Here is a 21692-nt window from a genome sequence, read left to right on the forward strand (position 1 = left end):
CCAGACTGCTGTTATTCATGGTGTTTGCATACCATTACAAAACTGTGGTGTAGACATCGCCTAACATACTTTTCTTTCCTCTTGGATGATGAATTCAATATCGTATGATACTGTACAACCCATGATGTTTTACAGTGAACTTATTTTTATGAACTTTGCTGTTAAATTTTGACACTTCTTTGTAGTGTTTTATGTGACTGAAGATAATAAAGGTTTTTCTCTTCACTAATTAACTTAAAAATAATGTGCAAATATTAACTAATCTACTTAATACCTTAGTCATAGTTAAGATCATCCCTATTCTATATGTTAAGCTGAAGCTTGGTTAGAAATTCTCAAAAAATGATTGGCTTAGATAGTAGAGAAACAGTCTTTTTAACTGCTTAAATCTTTCTCATCTTTCCTCAAGAATAGTGTAATACAACCTGTGAAGCAAAAATGGGTAGAATAAATTTGTCTAATGAATTCTTAACACACGCAAGCTTTCCTAGATAAATAAGCTTAACTACAAAATCGTTCCATGTTCCCTCTAACGATATTCAATCTTTTTTTTTTAAAGTGTTTAAAACATTTTCAAACTGTTTTTTTAGAAATTAATCAAAAAACTGAGTGTGACTATAAAACTGAGGTTATTCAGGCAACTTAAAATCTCACACAATCTGAAAGTATTTGTGGTTAAATATACTCAAATTTACATATCATTTTTTTCAGGTTGTTTAAAACACTCTGGAAATGTTTTCAGTTCTGTTTTTACCATACATTCAGCTAAACTCTTCTTCTTTCAAGTACTGAACACAATAGTCTTTTAAAAAAAAGTTTCTCCTCACTTATAAACAGATTTTATCAAATGATGCATTTAGAAAGAGGCAGAAGAGGCTCTCTTGTTAACTGGTATACTATGCTTTGTCTCAGTGAGAGAATTATTCTAGTTATCCTTCATTGAGGTATCCAACAGGATGTACTTTCTGAAAAAAAACCACAGTAGCCTGGCCTAGTGCCATGTGAACAGTGTGTCAAAGTCAGCAATTTAAGATGTTGCTGGCCTAGCACTGATCTTAATTGAATTGGACTATCAGTAAGACACCAATGGTCTCTTACTGTTTTTGTGTATAAGTCCCCTAAACAGATCAAGCTCCTGTAAAACAATGTCAGAAGTAACATAAAGACCTGTGCACATGTATGCAACTAGTAGTGCATCCTACTTCAAAGGAGCATACATCTGTCTTGAACACTAAGATCTCAACTAAATTTCACATGGCACAAAGGTGAGAGCTGCTCCTATCGAGTTTGGGAATATGTTTCTGTTTCAGCCTTGGTGACCACGGTACAGGAACACTGTTTATTCATTACCTGCCCTACAAGGGTGAAAATGTTTAGAACTTGCAGTATAAGCTCTAGTGGCTGAGAACTTCAAAATTGGGCTGCTTCTAGATGATTTTACTACTTAGAGTGAGTAAATAAAATATCTTACAGAAAATAAATGTAATAGTTACGTAAGGAAATAAAACAATTAAAAATTACTGTAAAAACAAACTTATGGTGATTCTGTATATTACTTAAAAAAGGACATGTACAATCTGTGACTCATGTCCCCTCTTTCTTCCATCCCTATGTCTGTACTTTGCCTTTTTCTTATTTAGGTTTTTGTTTTGTTTTTAAATTCATTAGAAGAGGAATTTAATGTTGATCTAACCATTGACCTCAAAGACAGAGGAATTAGACTAGCCTTAAGTAATACTGAAGTTTCACCCATCTAGAACTGGGAGATACATCATCTTTGACCTTACTCCACAATTGGGAGCACAGCCAGCCCCATATTCTTCCTTCATCTCTGAGTTCATCAGATGTGCTTCCAGTTCCATCCTGGATTGCCTCCAGTTTGGCTGTTGTCCTTTTCACTCAGCTGAAACTGCTACCAACAAAGTTCCTGTAACCCTATCCTGGTCCCAGTCAAGTTTGTTTGACACTTTCTTGTCCTTGCTCCCTGATACATCCAGATCTTGTGCTTGCTTGTTCATTAATGTTACTCATTTGGCTGTCTTGATTTTTGTCTTAGTCTGGTTCTTATAAAGCCTCTTATGACACTCCTTTAGCATGTTTGTTTGCTTGTTTTTCCAGAATTTTCAATTTTTTTTCCACTGAAATCCTTCCTTGAATCCTGCTTTTTCTCCTTTTGTGGCTGATCCCATGTGTTTCTGAGCTTTAACTTACTATTTTTTTATGTTGAATAAAATCCATGACTCAGCTTTTACTTAAGTGTGGTCCCACAGACTTTGGGTTTTGAAGATGTTAGGTTACAGTTTATGAAAATAATTCAGTAAGTTTTGTTCGCTCTATGATCTATTGCTCATGGCTTGAGATGAATATAAACAGATTATTTAAAGGTCTTCTTCTCTCACTCTGATCTCCTTTTCTGGATGTCCTCCAGTGAATTTATTTTAACATGCCTAATGCTGAGCTCTCTGCTGTCTTGAAATGTTTGCAATTGCACACTCTGATTATATTCTCATCTTCTTTCTTACTCATGCCCAGTGGTCACCTCTTGTTCTCCCTGTCTTATAAGTGTGTACCCAAGTCTTGTCTGTTTTCCAAGTAACACACAAGAGATCTGTTTTGTTGGGGTTTTTTTTTGTTTGTTTGTTTCTCCCAAGATATCCCAGGCTTCAGTATGTCCCTCTGCCTCAGCCCGTTGAATAATTGCACACATCATCTTTTACTTTTCTTGTTGGATCCTGTTTCTTTCTTTTCCACACTGTCTGACTGCAATTAGGCATTGCAGTAAGAGTAAAGAAAACTTTCACAGCTCTTAGTTTCTTTGGCTACTATTATAATGGCTCCTGGAAGCCAGTCTAAATTAAATTATTATCGCTTGTATTTCTGGTGTAGGTTATGCTTTGTTGACTTGATGCTTACTCCTTTGTTAGTATACGGCAAACATGAAGGACCAACAAATACCTAGTGAGAGCATAAATCTTCAGAGAACTAGCAGCTATCATCACATTTATGCTGAGGGTGGTGTCCAGTTTTCAGAGGCTGATAACTTGGTCAGATTTTGGGTACATTTTAATGATGATCGGAAATGGCACGCTCCTAAACTATCTCTGACCTTTTTGTCGAATTTCAAGTCATAACCCAAAAGTCAGAAACTTTAAAACTGTTTTAAGAACTTCTGAGGAAACTTTCATGTTCTATCATGGCCCATCTTATTAATTATTTATTTCAAAACAGATTGTGGCAGATGCCCAGAATAAAAGATTAGTTGGAAAAACAAAAGTTGAACAAAACTTTAGAAGTAACAGAAGTAGACAGGCTTGGGATTTTTAAGATGTTTACTGTTGAGAAGCAGTGGAAGCTTTCGCTATAGCTCTTCCTACCTACTCTTATTATAATGTAACAGTATCTTAAAAAGTAAGTAAATGTAAAATGAAAGATTCACTGTCCAGAAATATGATGCCCTTTTTTTCTAGTTTCCTGTCTCCTGGAGAGGCTGCTAATTATTGCCTCATGGGTATCATGACTGCTTACTCATCAGGCTGTCTTTACAGCCTTTCATTCTTCTGCTAGCATTTTATAAAAGAAAAAAATTTAAAAAGTTTTTAAAAATAAATTTTAAAAAAATGTCCAAGCAAGTAATTGCACAAGCAAGTAATTGCACAACTTATAGAAAGATAGATTAGCAATAGCCTATTTAAATAATGTTCTCCAAAAAATGGGTTGCCTTTTAAATAAATATTGCCTGCTTGCTTTTTAAATTTTTCCCTTTTTAACAGCTGTGACTTCTTCAAGAGGGCTTCTAAAGTTTCAAATTAAAATCACTCACTCTCTGACTGAACGATATGTAAGAAATTACTTTGTGAAAAACTCTTGTTCGTCCCAAATGACTCTGTCATGTTATTAAATAACCATATTTCTGTAGTGTAGGTGTAGTCCTAAGCTGTAGTCTTAATGTTACCTCATTATTTTATCATATTAGAGCAAAATAAACACAATGCTGAGCTGGCTAGAGTACATTGTTAGCAAGAATGTTTTATTCAACCACAGGCAAGTTTTGCAGCCACCTGTTGGAGGACCACAATTTTAAACAAGAAGAGATCTCATCTCCTCCTTAGCTCCCCTATTAATGATGTATCACAGGAGCCGGAAGATGGCTTGCTTTGGAGAGCCATGAGTAATGTGTATAAATTATAAAGATTAGCCTTAGCATTTAAGCCACTCAGACACCAATAAAAGAAGCTGGCATTTTTCCTGTCAAAGCAAGGCAACTTTATCTTCACTGTGCTACAAAGAAATGTTGGCTGTACTTGGTCTATGAATTATATCCAGTGGTTGCAATTAGTACACGTTGTAGGTGTCTAATCCTTAATCGTGACTTCCCATTCCAGATTTTCTGGTTCACACTGTGCAGTCTTAGGCTATGGGTATTTTTTTCCTTTCATAGCAGATTTCTGCTTTTTAAAATTATTTTCTGACAAGCTTGTCAAGTAGTTTTGTATGTTGTTTCTGAACATTAGGTTTAAAACACTTAATTTCTCAGGGAAAACGTTAATGATTTTGAGATAGAGGATTTCTATTATCATTTTGTAAGTGCTTTTGAGAAAAAAACTGAGCATACGTTTGGATCCATATTATACTCCTTGTTTGGGAAACTTAATCTCTATTGCACACTGAAGAATCTAACAACTACTTTTTTTGTGTGGCACTAACCAGCAATATCTTCTTCCATATGTGTCTGAAATGTGTACTAAGCTTTCTTCTCTGTTTCTGCTATTGTTTTGATTGGGCCAGCTCTCTTAACATCTGTTTTCAGTGTTTTTTAATTAAGATTGCTACTGTATGGAGTACTGCTGTTATGCCTTCTTGATTTATAAATTCTTTCAGCATATTCTATACTGAAAGAGCTAAATGGATATCTTCTGGAGAATGTCTGTCTTTACTGTGTCATGATATGGTTTTATACATAGGCATGTTTGACAGTTTGGGATAGGGACTGCCTCTTGTGCAATTTGTAGTTCTGATGCCAGACTAGATTTTCATCCATTTCTGAAATAACGCTTCCACAAGGAAGCAAAAGAGCCACACAGCATAAATGGGAAATGCTATAAAAATGGCTGTTTTCCTATTATCTCCTGGCCACCTGTGGTGATGCAAATGCTTTTTAAGGAAATAAAGACATTGCTTTCTTTCTGCTGAGTAGTAGCAGATGGTGGGACTTTGCAGGTCAGCTGGAAAAGGAGTTAGTGACATGAAGACTTTAATTAATTTTAATTTATTTCACTGTTTATGCCAGTCTGAAAATTAGTAGTTAAACAGATTGCAGACAGACTCCTTTCCCATAAGTCGGAGTGCCAAAATACCAGTGATCAGTTTCCAAAGAGCAACTTTCCCAAGAATTGACTTCAGCCTTAGAAGAACTTTTCTTCTGAATTGCAGCACAAAGCTGGCAACGATGCAGCATTTCTTCAAGCAAACTTCTAATGCTCAGGAATAAAATGTGTAGCACTGAATGTTGTCCCATCTTATAAAATTTCTAATGGTAGTAAGGTGGGGGTCAGTAGTGAATTAGACTGTACAAGTTAACAAGTGAAAATTGTGGAACAGAGCAGAGAAAACAGTTAATTTGCTCTCTTAATCTTTGTCACGTAGGTTACTATGGCAGTTGAGTTTGGCTAAATCAAAGCCCTCATGTCTCCTCTTCCTTTTGCATTGCCCAGTCACACTTAGTGACACTTTGTCTTTTGGTGAGCAACTCTAAATATTCCTGAGAGTTAATGAAATGGGAAACAGTGGGCTGAAGGATTCCTGTTATTCTGTTTCCCTTCTTCCTTTTTAAAATTTTAATTGCATATTTATTTTATAGTTGTTACATCTGGCCCTGCAGACTTCTAGCCTTCTCTTTTTCTTTTTAATTTTTCTTTTCCCTTTTCAGTTACTTGAGGTGATGCATCTGTATACACTGTCAACTGAGGTATTTTATGTGTAGGGCGTTGTTAGGTTCTTACGCTTCTTTTTGCAGAGAATGTTGCTTACCTGCATGTTATTCTGAACTGCTTGAAGAGACACGTGCTGGATGTTAAGTTTACACAACCTGTTTACAACTTTCATAATCATTGTGCATAGTGCGAAAGTGGTGGTCACCCTGTCACCTAAAGAGATCTTTGTATTTTATGACCTTTGGTGCATTAGTTCACTTTCTTAAGAATGACAGTTATAACACAAAGTCTTTTTTTCTAGCTTGTAATTGAGAATACAGTGAGGGTTGAATTTGTGTATATTGCATGTCTCTGTATTTTCAAGAGGAAGTTTTTACAGTAGTAAAATCACCTTTTCAAATGGAACAGAGGTGATAGGAATTTTCTATTGAAACAGATTTCTTTGGAAAATTCAAATTTGTCAGAATCCAAACCTATTGCAGAACTGTCTAAGTGAAAACAACTCCTGACAGAGAAACTTCTTGCATCAGCTTAGGATTTCTGGAAATAGTGAATGAGAAAGGACACACCATCAGGTGGTCTAAGTAACAGCTGAAATCATCACAGTCTTAGGAGGCAGTCTTCAAGTGTGAGTTCAAGTTCAATGTGTAAAGAGGCTAGATTTTGAGGTTCCTCTGTTTCATAAAAGGCTAGCCACTGTTCCTTCTTCCAAGAAAAATTTCTGGTAAGCTCACCAGTTCAATTTATTTGACTGTATTAAATGTAGAAGTTATTGGGGAATAGAATGACCAAGACAATAACTCTGGAACTGAATGAGAATAGATGTCGAAATCTGCAGTTTAGTTTCCTGATTTCCTTTCCCCTTTGCCCTAACTACAGGGATGTTGGTTCTACTGGCCTCTCATATCCTCAGGATATTATGTTGAATCCTGAGCTTGATGGGATTGAGCAAGTTTGTTCTGTTGAGGAGGCTGAAGTCATTTCATGGGAAAGAAATGTTTCAGGGGGGTTTTTTGACAGTTGAAGTGTTTTTAAATGAATTGTTGAGACCTACCAGTTTTCTGAAAAGAAAATAAAAATCACTTGAGTAAAATGCTCATGGATGAAATTTAGTTCATGAGGATAAAGCGCTACTTCAGCCATATATTACAGTATTATGTCTGACTTGCTCTTTTCAGCCTTGAAAGGCACCTGTGCTCACTAGTACAGCCCAAGGTAATACGATCGAAGAGCCATGTTTAATCACCACTCTGGTTCTGTCAGCGGACAGACAGAGCTTTGTCACTGAACCTCTCCTCAAAAAGTAAACCACTTTCCTCATTCTTGATAGTATTGATTTCTTTATTTTAAAAGCTGCTTAAAATAAAGCAGTCTCCTGCTGATAAGAGCATTTTGAGGTAATCCACTTCTGATTTCTTGAACGAAAACCTTACTTGTCCAATTAACTATTTATATACAATTAGCTTTCTTTCATTTTAGAGGTTCTATACTTAGTATAGTAGAATGATTAAACTTCCTGAGTGGGGGGAAAAAAAAAAAAGTCCCACCATGCACTTGAAACAGTCTAAATGATAAGCAGTTATATACAAATGTGAAGCAAGCTCTTTGGAGCTCTTAGCCTGGAAAACACCTTCTGCGTCATGGAGTCTGGCCCCTGCTTACCCAAGTACCGTAAAACGTAATTGCTCTGTAAGTTTATCCAGCTTCATCTTAAATGCAGTTATACTTTGTCCTCTACATGCTCCTCCAACTCTTCCCATTGGAAGACTGTCCAGATCCAGACTGATTTGATGAGTAGGAACCTTCTTGTAACTACCACTATAGGTTTACTCCCAGCCCATTTATTCCTGTCTGCAGACATGCCAACACTTCTGTCCTCCCCTCTTCAGGACAACTTTGAATGTTTTGGGTTCTAGTGAAAAATCATTCAGGTTTACTATCTGAAAATAAATGCCCTGCAAGATAAGGCCTGATTCCATCATGGCTTAACACAGGAACCACCAGGGCAGTTTGTGCCAATTCGCTATAGTGTAAGAAGCTTTAGAGGTACAGTTGATGCACTTCCCCCATCTACTGCTGTGCTGAGCCGAAGAGCAGAGGCTATTCCTGATAGCAGTGTGTTTCTGTACACCCTGCCTTTCCCATCTTGCCCTGCATGATCTGACTGTGTGCTTTATTTTTGTCTGAGTATTGTCAAAATACTTCTTGTCAGGTTTTTTTCATCTTTATTTTCATGTTGCCAACTCATGCCTTTGCAACCAGTTTGGACAGATGTGTGTACATTTATTGCTGTTTCAGCTCCAGCTCTTGTACCTCACAATGTCTATCTTTGTCCTTTGAACTGGAAGCAGATAAACAGTTGATTAAAAGCTGAAGTGTGGTGAACAGAAGGTCATCTTACTGGTTATCTCCCGTAGCAATACAACAGCCAAAACCACAGATTCAAGGTTGCACATTATGTTCCTACAGTGGTGGATATACTAATCTCTACTTCAGTCTGTGCCTGGGGAACAAACCTGATCTCTGTGAAAAATGTATGACTCCTTTTCTGAAAGCTCAGGGCTCACCAGTATGCTGATGCTGACCACAAGTCTAGCTCATGGCCCTAGTTCTGGGTCCACCAGCCTCTTTCTTTGTGTCATTTGACAGAGACCCTTACTTTGAGTAGCTTACAGTATTGGCTTGAATCTTCAAATATTAGGAGGAAAGCATATCTTTAGCTCAAGCAGTGAAGGAACATAATTCATATTTAATATATTATGGACCTGAAATGTAACACTGTGGTGTCTGAGCATTCAAATTTGTTACAAAAAGCCATTCTTTGTGCCTACCGAGAGCTGGCTGGGAAGAGAGTGAGTTAAACTGCAGACCTGACTCTATTCTAAACGCTAGCATCTATAAGTGGTAAAATGTCTATTGATTAGGTACCATCAGATTCTGCAGGCAGTTTGCCTTGCCCATGTGTGAATGCTCTGCAGTTTTAAGAAGCGGTGGAAAGTGCTGTGTAAGGACGTGTGGAAATGAGAACTCTTCTTGCCATCATGTTTAGTGCGCTGGACTCAATAACTTTAAGCTTTCAGTGTCCACTCAGAAATGAGTCCGAATAAATAAGATGGGGATCATTCACTACAACGAAATATCTATCTATCTATATATATATTCCCGAAAAGAAGTGCACACTAAATAGAGGAATCTGAGCAAGATGAAGTGGAAATTCAAGATGTATTCAAAGCTTGATCACGGTAAGAGTATTCACTGGCTGTACTTAAAATGATATCTAGTAAAAATTGCCTTGGAAAGAAAAAGATTAAAGGAAAAAAAAAGTTGGATGTGGAAATCCAGGTTTTTGGATTCTTGTATGAAAATTATTAATGATAAAAGCAAATCTGGATCTTTTTAAATTTGGATTATTTTGTTTCTTTTGCTTGAACAGTACTTCAACATCACAGAATTGCTTGCATATATCTTTCTTCAAAGTGTTCTGATAATCATGCAAAGTAATGATATTATCAGAGAAATAAAATGTGTTAGTGTTTTAACTGACAAGAAGTTAAAACAAAGCTTAAAAGGATTAGATTTTGGACAGTATCTTCAGTGAGTAGGAATTAGAACATTCAAATGATTCACCTCTTTTGAAGGGCACAAAAGTGGAGACAGGGTCAATCTTTTCCCATTTTAATTGTAGTTTATGGACTATCAACTTGAAATCCAGACCTTCAGATTACCTTTCTGTCTGTCATGAGGGTTTTTCATATTTTAAATTGTGTATTCGTTTGCAAGTAGTCTGAATGTAGCTGTTGTTAAATGCCTTGCTTATATGTTGAATACAGATACATTGTGGTTGTAGTGCAAACCCCTCCAATGCATTTTTGCAAGTTTACATCCGCCTCTGTAAATCTCTATTACACCATGAGTCTATTCCATCTATTCCAGTATCCTTTTCTGTGTTGAATAGTATATGTAAAGAATCCTAAAACAAACCAAAAAACCTAACATAAACAAAAAAGTGCTTTTATACTTGCAAACAAATCTCTCATGCTGGGTTAGGAGTTGGTTATGGAGTTGTGAGATGTCTTAATTTATAATTGTTCATAGTTTATATGCTGTAAAAAAAAAATCAGCAAGAACACTGGTACTTCATATTTTATTACCTTTATAATGTATCCCTTCTGTACAGTAATTCTAAGGCATACAATGTTTGTTTTGTTTTGTTTTTTAATGCATCTTAATTCATGCAGACTAATCATACTTCAAAAATTTGTTGTTAAACAATTGTACTGTATCTTTCAAGAACTGGCATGGTGAAATATATCCAGGAACAGTTTAACTCTTTGTCTTCCTCATTCATGCTATATCAACATTATCTATAGTTTGTTGTCTTCTGGTTTATTGCCTTATGTCCCTGCATGTAATCCCATTGAAAGCTGATTGTGCGTACCCAGCTAACCCTCTGTAGAGGTGGTGGTTCTCTGTATTCCCTGAGTTGTGTAAAGTAATAGAGTGGGCAAAAAAAAATTGTGCTGGTTTACCTCTGACTTTTTTGAATCTTATTTTCCTCTGTCTTTTTGAGATTTGGATGGTGCAGAAACAATAGCAAAATCCTGCACCTTTTCTTTTTGTTTACACAGTACGTACAGCACTGGGTACCCCAAATATACATATCCTCTAAAAAGCTGGAATTAAACAAAGGGAAGATACTAAGGTACTGAAAGAATGGCATTAACCAAGCCTGTTTGGATGTTCAAATGCAATAGAATTGTAATGGAAAAAGGACAGGCTTTTCAAGAACATAGAGTTCTGGGCTGCATAAACAACCTCATGTGATTTTTGTATTAAACTCTTTATCCATTTATTTTTACCTTTATCTAAGGTCTGTGTATGTGGCTGGATTTTTGCCATGTTTTTCACGCTGGAAAGGACTAATGAGCTTCCTTTGACCCTGACTGTTTGAGGCACCCTCTGTAAACCAAAACTTTTTACTTTCTAACCAGCATTTGTCTGTTCTAAGTGAGTTGCTCTCAATAGAATATTATCACTCTTATTACAACTGATTTTTAGGCAAGTAGAAGTTTAGTCACATGGAATGGCAATTATCCCCCCAAAATATTAAATTATTTTTGTTTTGCCCCGCACGTCTCTTTAATATTTAGTATCTGTGTCAATTTTTTTAATAAGGTTTTGATTTATAAATGAAATATACAGTAGGACAAATATATGTTACCAATGTTTTTCTCAGGCAATAGCATGAAGGAACTTGATCTTTACACAGAAAATACTGCTGTGTAATATGACAGTATTTTCATCCTGTGACTTTTGTTTTTGTTTTCCACTCTTTTACTACAATATTTACATATTTCCAGATCATGTAGTTGCTGTGATCTTCATAGCGTTTACAGCATTAAAAGATTTAATCACGAGGTGTGCAATTTGATGTGTACTGGGAGTCACAAGAATGAATACTTGAATTGTGGTCAGCTAAAATCTTTCTGTTGGCTTAAAGTGTAAGTTTGCCCTAGTTTTCATCAGAGTCTGAATTTCTCCTACTTTTAATAACTGAATCAAAGTCAAAGCTATTGAGTAATAAGGATACAATCTGATTTGAGCCCAGACGACTGACAATACTTTTAGCTGGTTTGTTGTTGTGGGTGGTTTTGGTTTGTTTTGTCTTTTAGTTGTATTCTAAAAGTAAACCCACCTTTTTAGATGTCTTTCTACAAATAAGGAAATGCAAATGACAAAAGCAGTGTTGCAAAGTATACAAATCTCAGTTTAATTTATGCTGAAATAATCCCACTACTTTTCCTTGCTTGTGCTTTTGGTGTAAAAAGATTACATATATTGTGGACTTAAATTGTTTTCTCTAACCTATAAACTAGCCACATGTGAAGAAGTACAGTCATGATGGATGGAACCTGTTATCTCTCTAAGGAAAGAAGTGGCAAAGAGTTCCTCATGCTCAATAAGTGTGCTGAACTGCATTCTAGCATCTCACTATGCTATAGATAACTGAAAGACTAGATTTGCTATTGTTAGTACAGGTAATTCCAAAACTGAAATATTACATTCCTTTAATACAGATTTATGGTAAGACTTTGTCAGGAGATGTGGAGCATGAAAACAAGTCTGCCTTGCTATAACAGTGGATATTGAGCTATTTGTGTTGGAAACAAAGGCTTTGAAATTTTGAGCTGTCTTTCTATATGAACTTCTCAACTTTTTTTTTTTTTTATAATCACAGCAAGACCAGCTTTATACTTGGGCTGCAGTTAGCCAACCCACACATTCATCAGATTACATTGAAGGAAGTTTTCCAAGGAGAATTCCATCTGTGTGGCCCCCACCCAAACCTCCAGATGAAGAACAAAGACTTAAAATCACAAAAGAAGGTATAGTTCTTGAATACATACAAGATATGTATGGCATGGAGCGGAGCTGCTGTCTTTGAGAATCCAAGATAAAAATGTAATATCTCCCAAGAAATACCTGATTTTGAAGATCTTGGATTAGCATCAGAAATGTTAGCCAGCATGAATCTAATAAAAAATATTCAGCAAAAATGCATGCTTTTTGTTAACAACCAAGATGTGCACCTGGCATCTGCTGACTAGTGTCTTTTACCAGGTGTTGTGGCCTTTGTGGCCTTTGTTATTTTCCAGTTTACATACCTTCAGAACCATGAAATATGGGTACTTTTCTTAAAAATACGGAAAACTTCAGAAGCCCACTGGTGGTATACTGAAAGTTATTAGAATGATGTAAAGTATTCCTTTGTGACAGAGAGGTAGGAAAAGTGTATCTGAAAAATAGATTGAGGTCTTGTTTAAAAGGTCAGTTTATCTTAAAATTTGTGAGGTTACTTTACCAGACAAGTCTCTGAAATCTTCTTCATACTCATTAAAAACTTTGTTTAAGCTGAGAATTAAAACAAAGTAAAACTTCTTGTAGGTGACAAAGAAATTTAGAAGAGAATTTCAAACCTGTTTTCTGTTAGTAGTGTTGATGGGCAAATACCACAGGTTCTTGGAGGCTTAGCTTTGCATTAGGTAGTGTTCAATGGCTCTCAACACTTTTAGGCTGCATTCATGCCCATGACTTCCATGCGGAGCCAATGGGTGTTCTCAAATTTTCCATTTCCTACCACTCCTTTTTTATGTTGCTCAGATTTGAAGAATTAAGTCATTATTTCAACAGATCTCTTTGTACTGCTTGCAGGCTTTGGGTGGAATTCATTTCAGATTTGCTTCCCTTTGGGACTTCTCTACCACTTCCCCTGGAACACGAACAAAGTCCTTGCAAGGACCCCATTTATCATGGCAACACTTCAATTTTACTGGTATCACTTATTCCAGTGTTCACAAACAAAAGGAGTGATGCCAAAAAAAATTGCAATACTGCTATATTATTGAGCTTATTGGCTTTTACCAAAGTAACTCTATTAGTGGTGAAGGAAACATTTCTGCATCCATCTCCCTAATGCAGCTCAGTGTGTGGAATGCTGCAGTACTGGACTGTTGAGCCGGTCCAGTTTTTTGACTCATCATCCTTTATTTTATATTGTATTCAATGCAAGTGCTGTCATATGTGGCAGTAGAATTCATTGCCATGTACTCTGAGAGGACAGGTTGGGTTTCTCAACTTGGAGACTTAGCTAATGGATGTGTGATCAGAGTATTCATGAACATACTCTGTACTAGAAAAACAAAAGGGTGAACACTTTATTATTTTACTTTGAGGTTATAGCCTAGCAGAGGCTGATGCAAGTTAACAACAGTTTTGTTGTTCTAAAATCTAGAGGAACATTGATTACATAAAATATTTTGAAATGTAAAGTTTTTTACTATTTTTATGAATTTGGAAGAGTATTTCCACCAAGAAGATAATACTAATAATTTTTAAATGTGTTCATTTTATACATGGTTTGGTCCCATCCTATGTTGTTCTATTTAATATTATACCTACTACATGGACATAATGCATACAGTACTTGTCTGTTCCTTATCTCAGCCACTGCCCTCTCAAAAACTGCAAAACTGTTAAGAAAACAGAATTAGAAGTGGAAAATTGTGTATTGTGATTATTTCTAACCAGAACTGAAATAGTTCTAAAAAAATTTGGGGTTTTTTTGGTGTGATTTGCAGTGTAAGGCATGGAGGGAAAAGGAAAGATTATATCTGTTCTGAATAGAGTTCAGGTAGATAAATTATTTAACTTCTTGTTTGGTTGTTCGCATGCTTGCTATGTGGAAGAACCTGTAGGTGAGTGGTGTTTCAGGTGGAGCCTGAAGGATAAACACCTTCCCCAAGATTTGTAACTAAATTATTTTATGTGTATGCTCATTTGAAAGATGGACTGGGCAAGCATTTTTTAAAGGGTTTAAATTACTGTGTGCAGAGTAGCTGTATTTTGCATTATATATAATAATAAAAGAGGAAATTCTGCAAGGTCTTAGGTAATCTGTTCCTAAATTAGCAAAGTAGTTAATCATCTGTTTAATAGAGTGTATATTAAATAGTTTTACTGTGTGGTCTGTGTCATGTGGAGCATTGTTGAGTGTGAGGAAGCGGTTATTACAGTGGTCAAGGTTTTATTTTGTCTGGGGTTTTTTTGTCAGGTTGGTTAGCGTAGTTTTTTCAGTTTGTTTTAGTATTTTTTATGTTGTTTATTTATTAAAAACCTGAGTTCAAGTCAGCAGGTGCTTATGCCAAAAACATTTTTCAGTTCTGAATTCGGGAGTGTTTTTGAACAAAATTAGTCAATATTACCAATAAGATCGATATGTATGCCACTGATTTTTTTCCATGTGAGTATCTAAAATCTGTTCCTGTCACTTCTTATGGTATTTGACTCTACCACTCTCACACTCCAGCACATTGCCTGAATCTAAACACAACAGGGTATTCGAAATTCAATTATTTTAATGCCTTGCTGATGACACTATTCCACTTAACATATAGGAAAAGGTACATAGGCAGGCACTAGAGCCCTGTCATCCTGTCTCCCATGTGACTGTCCTAACCATGTGAGTAGAACCCACCCAAAGATTATACAACTGCTCCTGCAAAATGAAACAGTCCCAGCACTGTGTGGGTTTACACTCCGAAATCTAAGTCTCTTCAACAAAACTAGGCTTGTCCAGACATTTATTTCCTTTGTTTTATAAAAAAGGAGGAAAAAAAATATTTCATTTGGGTTAAAGGGAAGTTTTTTTGTTGTAGTGGTTGTGGTGTGGTTTTGGTGTGGTTTGGTTTTTTTGGGTTTTTTTTTTGTTGGTTTGGTTTGGTTTTTTTGTTTTTTAGTTTTGCTTAACTAAGATAAAACCCTGTTAGTTTGCTGCAAATAGATTGTATTTGGTGAATTTGGGCAAACTACCCTTAAAATTAACTGTTCGTATCACCTAGAACTCGGTCTGTATTTATAACCCTTTTTAGAATAAAACCCATCTGAGGTAAAAATAAGATAGATGGTTCTGTCAAATTGTTAGATATTGACAATATTATAACAGAATGTAGTTCCTATTTTTAAAATAACTTTTGAGAAAGGGAAGGAGTTTGTACCAATTTGCATAACAGGAAACCTTACTTTCTAAGTTGTCTGTGTATATGTCTTGCTTGGTACTAGAACATAAGCAAAGAATAAAACCTGATGTGAGCAAAGATCAAGCTCATCTTATAGTTTCTCTCAACCACACAGAAATCTAAGGTCACATACAGAGGCCCTGGGGAGATCACCAATGCCCAAATACTCATGAAGTTTTCCTGGGTTTGCAAATTGAGGTAGGGTTAACCAAAAATTCTCTTCCAGATAATTTGTAAAACAAGTATCTCACAATTACTTAGTTTAAAAATGTTAGTACTCTTCCCTTCCTTTGGAAGAGATGTTAGTAGCTTTTACCAGAAAATAATCATTCACTGGTTTGGTAGTGTTCTTTTGGTTGCAATTAGGAGTGAGCATCCAATTCATTAGCAGCATCCCGAATTTTCTTCAGTTAATGGACTTATCTGAAAGTCAGCAACAAAGCGTGATTTATCCATATGAAAAACTTGTCAGAGTGAGAGATTATGAGATATTTCCTGTTAATGACAGCCTATCCTCATCCAGCTTTTTATCACTTGAAGTGCTGTTTTAGTAAACAATTTTAAAAGTAAAAAAGTTTGAGAATTGTTAATTTTCAAGGGGTGGCCTTGCAGCATAACTGCCACTGGCAACTAAAGTTCCCCCTTTTACATCTTGCCTCCCAGCAGCTGGGGTTGTCAGAAAGCTGTGAGGAGGCCCGGTGTCTAGGAATTATAAATCCAGAAGTTCTGAACCATAGCTGCTTCACTCTTCCTGAAAATGGTCAACAGATATATATATACTAGTATCCCTGAAAAGTATAAGAATGATGTGGGATGCACATGTTCTCTGAGCAGGTATAAGAAAAATATTTCTATTCTTGTCCTGCGTACAAAGGCTATGACCAGTTAAAGAGGCATCATTAGCAGTAGCTACTAAGCTGGTTAGAAATCTGTGCGCTGTGCAGCTGCTGAGGATTTTTTTTCTTTTTTTCTAGTAATTTCCTATCAGGCAAGGAAAGTGAGGCATAGTGAGGTTCTTTAAAGTCAGAGAAGAAATCTGTAGAATGGTCAGAACGGAAACCAGAGCTTTTAATTCAAACTTTGCTTTAACTGCAAGACTCTCTCTCCTCCATAAATAAACTAAAAATAACTCTGTTATTCTCTGCAGTAGCTTACCAAAAGACTTGAGGGTCCTGAACTTGTACTGGGTTGTTACATGCTTGTGTCATTTCCAGCACAAAAGTCTGTTATTTCTTTTATCCGACAGGCAATCAAAATACAGCACTGTAGAAACAATGCAGTAATCTACAGTACACGTCTTTCACTGAAATAAATATTAGCATAATCAAGGTTTTCGTATAATTTCTTTTGTACTTCAGTTTGATACAAATTGAAATGTTTTTATCAAAACACAGGTCTCAAAGGCTAGTATTTGTAGAAAGAATAATTGTTATCCAGGTTTTTAAATAAGAAAGGAAATCTAGTTGGGGAGTGGTAATAGGTTTTGATTCCCATTTTCCATATAAAATGCACAGATAAAACCTCTTAGTCCCACTGATATTTGATTTTTCATTTCACAGTGATAGTTGGAGATCTGTAGTTCCATTTAAAACCATCATTCTGGGACAAATATATTTTTTTTCTTCATTTAAAGACAGAAATTAAGTGAAGGAATGCTTAGATATTTATTAGGATTCTCAATAGTTATTCCAAAGTAAAAAATAGTTGAAGAAGATACTACTGGAATGAAGGACTGCTGTTTCATTTTTCTATGTAAATAAGTAAAGTGGGCAAAATTCATAAAGTCAAATTAATGCTGGTTTTAAGCCCAAAAGAGAGGGTGTGGAATTCGGTACAAAGATGAAGAATTAGTTTTGTATTCTCAGCTTGAATGTCGCCAGTTCTGGGAAGCTTTGACTGTACATTTACACGATAAGCGTGCAGTCCCAAACTACCCCTTTGTAAGGCTGACGTGCTGTAGACAGTGAAGAATAAAGCTAGGGTGACGTTGAGATTTCTCAAAATGTATTTGCAGTAGTGATGCCAATTACATGGAAGTACATGATTAAAATGTGAGTTTCTATCTGTATCAGTATGCTATTGTGCAGACCTCAAAGTTTGATGGTAGGGCCAGAGGAGGATATGAAGAAGACAACAACAGTCATCAGTCTGCTCATGGGTCCTTTTGTGAACAGACTCCATCTGCAAACCTTAAGGACAGCAATACTTATTAATGAAAGGAGGGAAGAACAAGCATGAGAACTTTTCCTTGATCTTCTGTGGAATGTATATTATAGAGCCATAATTGTTTCCATGAATCAGAAATTTTGACAATCAAAATGGACTTTTTCAAGTTTTATGTGCTACACATTTAAGATGCTAGCATTTAATCTTGAGTCATAATACATACATTGCAAATTGAGATCAGGCTGGCTTTATGCATACAATCTGTTCATTTTATTTTAGATGGATAATTTGGAAAGTGGGACAGTTAACGTGGTTTTCTTTTTAACTCTGCCCTCTTGGCATGAAATTCTTAATGTGTATTTTGGAAGATGAATGGATTTTTACACAGAACTTTAAAAAAATCATATCTTCTTTTCAAATTCAGAGTTGAAATCTACTGTCCTCGAAACAGAGAAACCGTGCATAGATGATGTTCAGCGGGTACAGGTAAGATTCTAACAAGTGTTTTGTCTGTCATTTCGTAAAAAAGACTGGAAAAGCAGTATTTCAGACACTTTTGCAATGTTTTGTGTACTGAATGTTCTGAATACAAACAAAATACAAAACGTGGTTTTGATTCTAAATTTTTATTTCAAACCACTTACATGCTCCATAATATATCTACATACAGAGATTCAAGATTCCTGCCTGCCTAAGGTGATTCTTGTAAAATGTTATTGTTTGCTTCACTCAGATGTAAACTAACACTTGGTTCTGGAGGTCTGATGGTGTTACTAAGGAATAGCAATAAAAGATCTGGTTATATTACCTGATCTTCAAAGGTTCATGTGAATAACAGTGGCAGAGATGTTTTTTTGTTTCTCCACTGAAGCCTATAGGTAATAGATGAACAGATTTAGGGTGCCATGCTGGACTTCAAAAGGAGATAATGTAATATTGCTACGGTGGAGACTTAGTCTTGGTTGGACATAAAAACAGCCCTTTTTTTTTTTTTTTTTTAACATGTCATCATTCGTGTTATATTCTTCTTTAAATGTGGTGGAGTTTGATGGAGTTGAGCAACTTCAAATTTTGTGTCCTCAAAAGGCTTATTGTCTATGAAAGCTCTAAAGTGCCAGACTTACCTTACCAGTGAATGAGAGTATTCAATTATTCTGGAAGTCATGGCGAGGAAGGCAAAGTTCTGGTTTTCTTAAATGTTGGTGGGATTTATTTTTTGCGGGTTATCTTTGGGTTTTGGGGTTTTTTTTTTTGCTTGTTTGTTAGTGACTGGATGGTTCAAGCATCACTGCCTTGAGTAGCATTTACAAAAATGACCAGTGATTTGCTTTTGAGTGAGAAAACAAGTGATGCCTAGCGAAATGTGTGCTGCTGATCATAGACCTGCAAATTCAGTCCAGGTTCATTCAAGATTTTTATGAGCGGGTGGAGACAGTAGGTATATGGCTTTTATCTTGCCAAACAACATTAAAGAAGTTCTACTCAGTTACCTGAATTCTTCTACCTCTACAATAATGAATACTTAAAAACTAGAGCACCTTAATTAAAATAATATCACAAAACTATTCCTCATCACAATATTCTAAGTTGAAAAGATATTTGTCCCATGCTATTTTTTTTATATTTCAGTCACCCAGGTTTTAGTAGCATTGCTTTCTAGTATTTTTTGTGAAACAGAGCGATTTCCCATACTTCCAGAAAAATATTGCATGTAAGAAGAATATTTAATCTGTCTCTAGGATTTTGACTCATTACAAGAAACAGCCTATAAAAGAAGACTTTTTATTGGAAATGTAATTAGTGGAAATAGGTTCATGAATGCTTATGTACTTTACCTAAAAGAAATTGATTCTTTTGCTATGAGAATGAAGTTTAAGCAGCACCACTAGAACACCGTTTGCTTGAACAGATAACATTTGCTTGAAGTTGTGAAGTTCGGTGGTTTTGGTTTTTTGTTGTGTTTTGGTTGTTTTTTTGGTGGTTGTGGGTTTTTATTATTTGTTGTTATTATTTTTTTAAACTAGCTTATTATGTTGTCTAATTACTTAATTGCATTTGCTAGTGTTAGAGATCCTCATCCCTTTTGCTCAGTGTTGATCTCTTATGACAGTAATGTGAACTTCTTCCGTTCTGTATTATTACTCACCAATGAAAAGCAGAAAAACTTGTTTTGAAGGCACGATCACCTCACTTACAGAAAATCATTTCAAGTTTTTGCTGTATTATGTCATCATCATTCTGGTTTATTTTGAAAATAAGAGTGGAAGTTATTTAATTTGAGGAACTGTATGTGGATAAAATGTGGTTTCCTGTGTTAAAACTATTTCTGTACAGTCCCAAACAGCTGAGTGTATTCTACCTATCTATCAATATCTATATCAATCTATTAAAAACATCTGGAAAGTAGAACGATCACAGTAACTTTTTTCACCATGTTTGCAGATAAATCATTTACAATCAGATCATTGTTGGTGTTACTTGTACTTATTTAAAGTGATGAAATACTATGAAATTTTTGTATTGGAGATCTAGCCTCTTTTATTCTTTGTCTAGCATGTCCACAGTTTTTCTTTCTGAAGAAACTGAATATTGGCTGAATGTAGCCAAGTAGGTGATTTTTCTCTTTTTATTTTGATACATGACAAAAGAAGAAAGCTCTAGTGTAAAACTGATCAACTTAAGTCTATTCACAGCCTTTTTCCTTTTTCCTTCCCTGGGAAAAGTCATTTTCCACATGCTACTAAAATAAATGACGGTGGTTCATATTGACATAGGAACACATGCAAATGTAACACAATGTTGGTGATTTATCTCATGATAAACAGTTAACTACAAGATTCAGAATAATCTTAAATTAAAAGCACAAGTAACACACAGCCTGGATTCTACACTTCCTTGCCACTGGAAGGGGCTTTTTTATATGTCCTCTCTGTTTCCTTACCTTTACAACATTAGACATAACTTTGATATTTTGCAGCATAATTTCTTGAAGTTTTTCAGATTTCTCTTTCAAGTCCAAAATAGTGAATTTCTAAAAACTACAATTTAAAAGATGAGGGCCTGGAGGTGTGCTTGCTTTTAGTGCAGGAATTAGTAAGCAGAGGAAAAATAAGAAAAATTGGCAGCCATTTCAAGTCATGGTTTTGAAATGCCGAAGAGGAGCAGCAATGGCTGCTTAGTCTTCCTGGTACAAACAGAGAAATCTTTGTTAGGCCTCACTCTGTTAGTGAAGGAAGAAGAGACAAATTGAATGTCCTAATTTAGAAATTCCAGCTTCAAGCCCAGTGTTTAGATCTGACAGCTGTACTTTTGTGCAAGAGCCAATTTCCTTTCTATTTTGCACCCCTGATCTTTTGTAGTACCCTTGCAATTTTCCCTACATTTTAACTCAGTTTTCAGGTTTTCTTGATTTTGCTTACTTGGTAGGTAAAAACAGAGTCTTAGTGGAGAAAAAATAATAATTAAAAAGATTATCTTATATCTGTAAAATAAGTACATGAAACCTAGGCTTTGGTTAGTAGCGGGACATCACAGAACCAGAAACCTGAAGTTGTTCAGAAGTCACCTAAATTCCTTTTTCTCTTATATGCCTTATTATCTAGATATTTAAAATTTCTTCTTTTTTTGATTGCTTGTCATGAGTTCCTATTCTGAGTATCACACAAATTTAAAAAGAAAGCCCTTATTATGTTTATTTAAAGGTCAGCATTCAGATGTAATGAATTCTTCCTCATGGCATTGGCGATGACTGGTCCCAGTAATCCTGTCTCAGGTTTTGCCAGACTGTTCCTATTTGGAGCCATTTGGTTATAAGATAGTTCACACTGAATATTTAAACTATGTTTACAATGGAAGAGCTTGCCATAAAAAAATTCTTATGCCTGTAATGTTTCTGGCTCAGTTGTTCACTCTGGTTTGGTTCACCCCATTTAAACCAACAAACAATACCTCAACTAAAATTATATGCCTTCTTGGAACAGCACGTACTTCAACTGGTAGTAAGAACCAGACAAAATTTTGG

At 35.6% G+C, this 21692-nt stretch overlaps 1 protein-coding gene across 1 annotated transcript in view; it reads left to right on the forward strand.

The window, feature by feature from the left end:
* FMN2 (formin 2) overlaps nt 1-21692 on the forward strand; it is a 155906-nt gene that overhangs the window by 19898 nt on the left and 114316 nt on the right. The window contains 3 exon segments of the mRNA XM_065632449.1: nt 12169-12316; nt 12602-12616; nt 18096-18157. Coding sequence (XP_065488521.1) covers nt 12169-12316; nt 12602-12616; nt 18096-18157 — 225 coding nt within the window.

Source organism: Caloenas nicobarica, chromosome 3 (assembly GCF_036013445.1).
Source record: "Caloenas nicobarica isolate bCalNic1 chromosome 3, bCalNic1.hap1, whole genome shotgun sequence".
Lineage (NCBI taxonomy): Eukaryota > Metazoa > Chordata > Aves > Columbiformes > Columbidae > Caloenas > Caloenas nicobarica.